General features: G+C 32.3%; 1 protein-coding gene across 1 annotated transcript; it reads right to left on the bottom strand.

Annotated features, from left to right (window-relative positions):
* Positions 1–750: 750 nt before the first annotated feature.
* On the bottom strand, positions 751–6,292 carry LOC126807669 (pancreas transcription factor 1 subunit alpha). Its single transcript, XM_050532418.1, has 2 exons — positions 5,763–6,292; positions 751–1,706 (listed from the first exon to the last, which is right to left on the bottom strand). The coding sequence occupies exons 1-2, from the start codon at positions 6,190–6,192 to the stop codon at positions 1,513–1,515; spliced, it is 624 nt and encodes a 207-aa protein (XP_050388375.1). The 5' UTR covers positions 6,193–6,292; the 3' UTR covers positions 751–1,512.
* Positions 6,293–8,438: the final 2,146 nt, after the last annotated feature.

Below are 8,438 nucleotides of genomic sequence, written 5' to 3'. Positions count from 1 at the left end.
AAATCGGAACACCTTGTATAGTGATTAAATAATGCATAGTTTCAGCACATTCAAAATTATATCAATGGTTTAGTAAGACAGAATACTTATGAACCAACCTTCTTGTTGTTCATACAATAAAAATTAAAATAACTACAACAATTTGTTATAATTTTGATCACGAAATGTATCTATCTGAATTTCGTTTCGGGGTTGTCGTGGTTATAATTTTGATCCCGGAATGTATGTATTTGAATGTCGTTTCCGGTTGTTATAATTTTGATTACGAAATATATGTATTTGAATTTCGTTTCGGACTAATAAACAAAATTTGACGAATTAAATCAACACGGGGAAACGTTAAGTTCAACGCTTTAATTTTTACAATGTATTTAAAAAAACTTTTAATAAATATTCGTAATATCTATAAAAGTAATGGAAGCTCGTAATAATATTAAATTTGGGGTCGGGGTGCGGGGGGGGGGGGGCTCTGTACGGAAGCGTATAGGGGTCGCGGACCATTTTGTAGAAGGACCCGTAACTTAAATTGTCAGGGTCGTTAACGCAGGATGGAAGAATCGCGAGAAAATTATGTGGGGTCTCGAGAACATGAAATTGGGATCTCGATAGCATGAAACTGGGATCTCGATAGCATGAAACTGGGATCTCGAGAAAATTACCAAGTGATCACGGCATTTTGAGAAAGTATCACATGATCGCAGGATCTCAAAATTTTCTACAAATTTTTGCATGACCCCTATGCGCTTCCGTAGTTCTGTATAACGGTGACATTTCAAAACATCAAAATCATTTTTTATAACCTGTAAATAAAAATTTAAGATACAATATATCTGTTTGATTGTGCGAATAGATTGGATTAAGTCAATAGATTCAGCTAAGGTTTAGATGGCATGAAGTAGTTTCAACTGTCGACAGTGTATGTTAATGATGAAACTAAAAATAGGATTTGATTTAGAAGAGGCTATTCGTAACTATAGAATTTAGGGTTAGGGCATCCTTTTGTTATTGTATGATAAAAAAGCACAAGGAGTGTTTGGTAGATTCAATGAACTAGGAATGCTTTATGGCTAAGGTTAGGCCGTCAATGCTTCAGAAGTATTTACGGGGTAATCGCATTTAAAAAAAACTCTCATTTTTACGTGTTGATCTTTGTGAATAATGTCGCCCATTAATTAAACCAAAGGTGTACCGAGAAGTCATGGCTTGTAAAAACGAGATCACTGGAATGTTTGTCTCCTGTTAATCTTATCAGTCTGTTTTCAAACACAGAACTTACATACTATTCATAAATATTAATAATAATAGTATTATTTTTGTTTCCTTCATAACTTATATTGTTCACAGCGATATAAAGTAGCTTTCTGAAACCAAAACAGAAAACGAAACTAGTTCAGATCCGTTTCCTTTCCTGATTTTTTCTTAAATTGTCTTGTTCTTTTAACCCATCATTGCGTAATTCAATGTCTTCTAGATGTCTGGACAATCTAATATATAAACAATTTCGCAATTTGATCATATTTCACCCGAAGAATCCAGTAGTCCCGAACAATCTGCTTCTTGTGTTTTCAAATGACGCGGGTCTTCAGGGATCCAAATTTTAGCACTAAGAGTTTTATTTGGTCCGTACGCGGGTTTCTTTGCATCCGTCCACGATAAAGAATGACCAGCTAAGGGAGGTAAACCATACTGTTCCATATTTTCTGAACCTGAAATTAGAAGAAAATAGAATATGTAGATCGAAATTTTAACCAAGTTTTCAAATCAGCTAGAATGATCACGAAGGTAATATTTACCAAGATGTCTTATAAAAAGAAATTCGGCCTTTTACAATAATGAATGATCTTGGCTGTATTCGAGACATTCTCCGGTGGTCACCTGTGTTGGAGCTGACGTGTCGTTGTTTTCCGGGTCTCGTCATGTCATGATGTGTGTTCCATTGGCGTGTCGCTGTGGTTGGTCATCAGTAAAGGAAAGGAAATGGGGTTTAACGTCCTACTTTCTTCACCAATTGGGCTAATGAACTCAATATATTCCATAATATTCGAAATTAAAATCACGATCCATTTCGATTAATATTGGTGTTGTTTACATATCCTTGAAATTTTTGATCATAATATCCAATATTAAAGACACACTGAGCATTTTAAAATCGGTGCACGAATAGGCTGTTGTGCCCTTATATGGGTAAAATTTCCACCATAGCATGCTGGATGGCATATGCCCGTCTGAATTAGCGCGGATGGTACAGAAAAGTAGGAAGCTAAACCCCATTTCATTTCATTCCATGTCCTTGTAATAATCATGATTCTCAAACTTTCAATTACGCATGCACTGTTATCATTTACGTAAAGTGGAATGTCTAGATTGAAAGTTACTTTAAACTTTTAAAAAAAAAAAAAAATAATAAAAAAAAACCCTACCACAGCTTTAATACAAAATTTATTTTCAACGAAGAATAAAAAAACACGAGTATAACATATCAAACGAGAAAAAATATACATATGAAAAAACATCGATTTATTGTCCTGCTTAAAATTAATGATATTTCTCTCATCGCTGACGATATTATTTTAGTGATAGTTAAACGTCGGGAACAATAGAGACTGTTTGATTGGGACTATTGAAATATTGACTCGGTCATGTTTTATAAGGCATAATTATAACATAAGCCTTTGTAATCGGCTCGGTATAGGTCTCGGCGCGTGATCAATGAATGAAACTTCGAAATCCCGCGAAAACTGAAACCTGGACAGACGTGAAAACCTAGTTGTTTCGGCCGGTGAGAAAAAGAAAAAAATACTTCTCTCGAATGAAATAAAATAAAGAGATCTTGACTTTGAAAATAAATCATTTATACCTTCTTTTGTTCTCTGTATTTCGATTATTTGAAATACAAAGTCAAATTGTGGAGAACAACGAGCAAGAACAATCGTATGCTGTTAGGAATTATAAACTTTGCTTTACATACAAAATATTGTGAAAGAATATCCGCAGCCTGCGTGGAAATTGATATCGCTGCGATATATAAATTCTGAAAACTTTGATCGTCCATTCATTAGAAAAAAGTTCAAAAGTTTAACCAATTGCAGATGGTTTATTCAAATTCTATTAAAAGCACGTTTAATAATTATTTTTTAATTTAATATTTTACTGACGGCAATTCTTTGTTCCATATCATGCAAATTACATAGATGGAAATGTTTGAGGGGCATATTATATAGTTATACCTGAGGCAGATTTTACGTTCATGCATTCAGATTCTGAAGTTTTATTTATTTGCTCTAAGTCATGTATTATTTAAATTAAAATATATTTACGAACGATGGATTATGTATTTGAACCTTGCCGGTCACTTTCCTTGACTGATGGTCGAGAATCTCTAGCCTCTCTTCTCGCTAGATCGTTTGTTTAATGGCTAGGACTATCTTCTTTAATTCTTTCGTTGATTGGTTTCTAGCGTCACGGGAAAAATTCACAAAGTCCAAATTTGATTTATATCAGTTTATAATTCAGTTAGGCACATACAGTTATACAAAGGTTTGGTACGGTTTTACACTTCTGACAGATTTATATAATAACTCACTACGTAGGTTTACAGCAGTAAAAAAATTATCGTACTAGTTAGGGTGTTATTATTATTATTAATCAAATGTATATTTCTTCTACAACAATACAATTACTGCTTATTACTGAGCGACGTTTTGGCTAGGCTTCTCTAAGTCTTTACCAAGCAATGATAAAATATTCAACGAGTTTAAATTCCACATATCCATACTACTGTATTCCATAGAATTCTGACCTGTATATTTCCATTTTAATGCTATAGAAACAGTTTAATCTATGAAATATAAAGAGTTGTATTAAATGGGGTTTAATGTCCTACTTTTTGCACCAATCGGGATAATAAATAAATTGCTATTGAAACAGTTTATAATCTGTGAAATGTAAAGAGATGGAATAAAATGAGGTTTAACGTCCTAATTTTCTGCACCAATCGGGATAATAAAAATGGGCATATCATACAGTGTGTTATGATGAAACATAAAGAGATGAAATGAAATGGGGTTTACTTGTCTGCACCAACCGGGATAATAAAAATGGGCATATCATACAGTGTGTTATGATGAAACATAAAGAGATGAAATGAAATGGGGTTTACTTGTCTGCACCAACCGGGATAATAAAAATGGGCATATCATACAGTGTGTTATGATGAAACATAAAGAGATGAAATGAAATGGGGTTTACTTGTCTGCACCAACCGGGATAATAAAGACGAGACGGGCATACGTCATACAGTATGCCATGAGGAAACATAACGGGAAAAGTTGGGTGACTAGCATTACTGGTGTATAAAATCTTAAAAACCTGTGAAATATGACAATTCCAATGGTGCCCTCATGTTTTCTAACCAAACATGTTCGGAATAAAATAAAATGAGAAAATGTTACTTAAATAATCAAATGATCCCTTTTCAGTAAGGTTTTGATTTTCATAAAGTCCAGACATTAGCCCTCCAAACCTTGTCAGCAAATTAAAATATCCGCATGTATGACAGTCGCTAGAATTAGTGACAAGTATTGTGTACGAAGTAGGGTATACTTGTCTATCTGCTGTTATATATTCCCTTTTATCTAATAAATTACAGATAGACGTTAAAGTGGGTCCATGAAATATATATTTAATTACGGTGGGCCAAACCAATCTAATCGATAGTTCTTCGAGATCTTGAAGACAATCTAGTTTCAGGAAAAGGGTTTTACATAGAATTTTAAATCTTTTGAGAACAGCAAGCAAGTACTTTTGGGTTTTAAATTATGACTTTTCCCACAAGAAACACAACTGGAATAGATAGATGTTCCCTTGAACAAAAGTTCAGATTTGCGTGACTCAGTTAAAAGTTTTATAACAACCCAAAGTATTTGTACTATTGTCTAATAATTCACATAAAATTATATATCAAAAAGATTTTTTAAAAAAAATAATGAAATATGAAAAAAATAATAATAAAAACCCCAAAACAAACAACAATAAAAAAATATCTTGCTGGTGTTGGTTTTTGAGTATTTCTTTCTATGTCATAGTTTAGTTGAATTATGCTTGTATGACATTATATATCACAAGATGATCTGTCTTGTCACCCCCCCCCCCTCTTCTCTTAACTCCACCCCCACAATAGTAAAACATACCGCAATATATTACCAAATATAATGTTCTATGGTTTTCTTATACAAAATTAAAGAATAGCTTTATAAATGAAGAAAAGTTAATTGAGTTTGTCTGTTTTATGTTAGCGTTAACATAACTGTTTCTTGAAGATTAAATATTTCTAATATAATATTCGGGGTTTTTCTTATGCATAATAAGAGAATGTAAATATAAATGAAGAAAATTTTAAATAATAAAACTCGGTATAATAAATTTAGTTTTTGTGTTGGTTATGCATGCTTCTCAAAGATCAAATGTACATTTTGTATCAGTACAAATTATTATTAACTTTAAAGAATAAGCATTGTTTAAACAATTGTACATGGTCAAGTTAAATTAAGATTTTATAGACATCAATTTCTGTATTCTTCTGTATAGTTTGAAATAAGAAATATCAAAGTTTAAAAATGTCTGCTCTTTTATAAAATTACATTTTTTGAAATATTTAAATTTAATTGCTTACAATTAGTTTATACATAATTAAGGAAGAAAAATTTAGCGATTGCGTCTTTTTGCGTTTAAAATGAAGACGTAATAATTATATGTACACTTACCCCTGTGACAATGAATGATGACTTTTTTCGGCTGTTCTCCTAACTGGCTTGTAACATTTTCTTTAGCTTGCACATCCGACTCCACTAATTCAGCGAGAAAACCAATATATCCGATTGCAAGTCTTAATGTATCAACTTTAGAAAGTCTTTTTTCATATGGTAACGTTGGGATGTGCGTGCGTAAACCTTCAAATGCGTCGTTGATGGACTGCATTCGCTTGCGTTCTCTCATATTCGCCGCATGCCGCTGTTGATATTGTTGAACTGCTCCGCGTTTTTTCTTCCGCCGCTGCTTTCCGATATTTTCTTGGTTGGAATTCGGAGAACCGAATCCTGATCTCGGTTCAAAAAGAGATAGCTGGCTAGAAAAACTTTCGTAACTACTGAAAGAGTTTAAAAAATGTTCGTGGGTAAAATTTATGTCATTCATGACTGTAAAGTCAGCGCGAGCACAAATCACAAAATTAAATTCAAATCATTAAAAAGGAAGTTTACAACTTGTGTATAGCCTCTTGAATTATATCGTAATCGGTTCCTGTCTGGAAATCAACTATTTGTCGGCTGATTTCCGATCCTCATTTTATACGGAAAGCAAAAGAATTACTTCTAGTTAGAATAAACACTCGGCACGTGCTCAATATTCGATCCAACCAATCGTAAGAGCGATAGGGGAAATGTAGGAGGCGCGTGCCAATAACATTGATTACTTGTGGTAAGCTTGTGGGAACGGCCACGAGACACGGTAACTGTAATCAAGTGGAAGTTTGCCTGACAATTTCTTCCGCCGCTCTTCAATTCTTTGTAATTTTTAAGTATGACACGAGAAATTAGTACGATATATAACGCCTCACTCGACTATATTTAAAAGTCCATTAGAAATATTTTTGTTATACAATAGATTTTTATTTGTCAAAGATTTTCTTTAAATTTTATCGAATATAATACTAAAATAATAAATGATTAATTTCAATATCTATGTTGTTATTACTATTATAAACACGCGCCTTTTGTTTGATAACATCTACCATGAAAAGACCATTTATTTTCGATTATGATTTCTACACGTTAATGTCTATTGTATACAAAATTGAATAACTAAATCTTGTTTGATTGTATAACAGTCAGTATAGGGTACTACATTAGTAACATGTGTAAGGAAGCATCAACATTCACCCACCGAAAAAAAAAAAGAAAGAAAGCCCAAAGGTGAACTATACTTGTTGTTTTTCTTCCGTCTTAAATTTTATGACTCGTATGACTCTGGTAATGTATAATATGTAATTATGTTATTTATGATTTGTGTATACTTGTGTTGTTTATTATTCCTGATTTTGAAGAAGAATAAATGATAAACTGGACAAATCTGGCTCCTGTTTCTCAAAATTTTAACTAAAGATAAAATCCAAATTTTAGTAGATACTTCAAGTTTGATTGGTTAACCACTAAAATCAATCTGATATTATCCAATCAAATTACAAAAATTTGGATTTTATCTTAGTTAAAATTTCGTGAAACAAGCCCCAGATATTTAAAAATTATACTTTGTATACGTTCGAAAGTTCTAACTCAATGTATTAATATTACCGATTTAATAAAGTGAAATTATTGGTTTAAGCAACATTCATTCATAAGATATCAAATATAACATAACAATTTTAAAGATATGAAACAAAAACAAACTAAAAGCTAAAGTGAAATTAGAAAATGAGAATTCATCCCTGATTATTAAAGACATTGCGCCATATATTTCATATTACGCATATCGGATATTAAAGACACTTTATGTAAGATTTTAGATGAAGGGCTGGTCGTTCTTGCTATAATAGTTCAATTACTTAATTCTGACGTTGTCAATATTTGTAATTTTGACAAGATGTGTGCATTGATTGTTCATTATCGTAACCACGGTGCTGATTATTCGAGTCTTAGTCTCGCATCTCCATTTTTAAATTAAATCAGCCCGATTTGATTATGGTCTTGTTATGTTAATAAATGTCTAATTAATAATTTAGATAACATTTAAGACCCAAACAAAGACCTGCAATAGACAGATTAAGCTCTTGAATAATGCCTCTTTAGTCCTTTAGTAAATTTTATTGAGTATAAATCCCAATCGTACTTTAATAACTTTTCTTTTGGCTCGTTGTGCATGGTGCTGGCTCATCAACCAAGAGAAAAGCGAATAGTCGTTCGGATCGGAAGAAAACCCCAGCTTTTGTATATACCATTGAATGCATGTAATGATTCCCCGACAATTTGAAATCGAAACAAAAGTAAGCCGTAGCGTCGCTGACAGGGCAAAATTTCTTTCATTAGCCCGGTTGGTGTAGGAAAGTAGGACGTTAATCCCCACCACATTTCATTTAATTTCATTTGTAAATAATATTTTTCTCTTATGTTTAACATTACATGTATGTGTAGGCAAAGTCAATTAATTGACCAAGAAGTATAGCTTATATATTTATAATTGTGTATAACTATAAGTGTTTATGTAGATATTACATAACACAGTATAGATATTATGAAATGATGGATGATATACAACACAGATACAGTCTATGTTTTTCAGACAACACAATGCGACTAAATACATAAACGTGAACTAATTTATTACATGTAAGTTTAAGTCTATGTTTATTGCGATTGTATATCGGTTAATTGTAATTAAATAGACTA

Source organism: Patella vulgata, chromosome 9, assembly GCF_932274485.2.
Source record: "Patella vulgata chromosome 9, xgPatVulg1.2, whole genome shotgun sequence".
Classification (NCBI taxonomy): domain Eukaryota; kingdom Metazoa; phylum Mollusca; class Gastropoda; family Patellidae; genus Patella; species Patella vulgata.
This window is presented reverse-complemented; position numbering and strand designations above follow the sequence as displayed.

What these genes read in the sequence shown, in the direction of transcription:
- LOC126807669 (XM_050532418.1), bottom strand. Translation starts at nt 6,192, where the DNA reads ATGAATGACATAAATTTTACCCACGAACATTTTTTAAACTCTTTCAGT. An exon ending in CATCATTCATTGTCACAGGG is followed by an intron (nt 1,707 to 5,762) that starts GTAAGTGTACAT and finishes TTCTAATTTCAG; the next exon opens with GTTCAGAAAATATGGAACAG.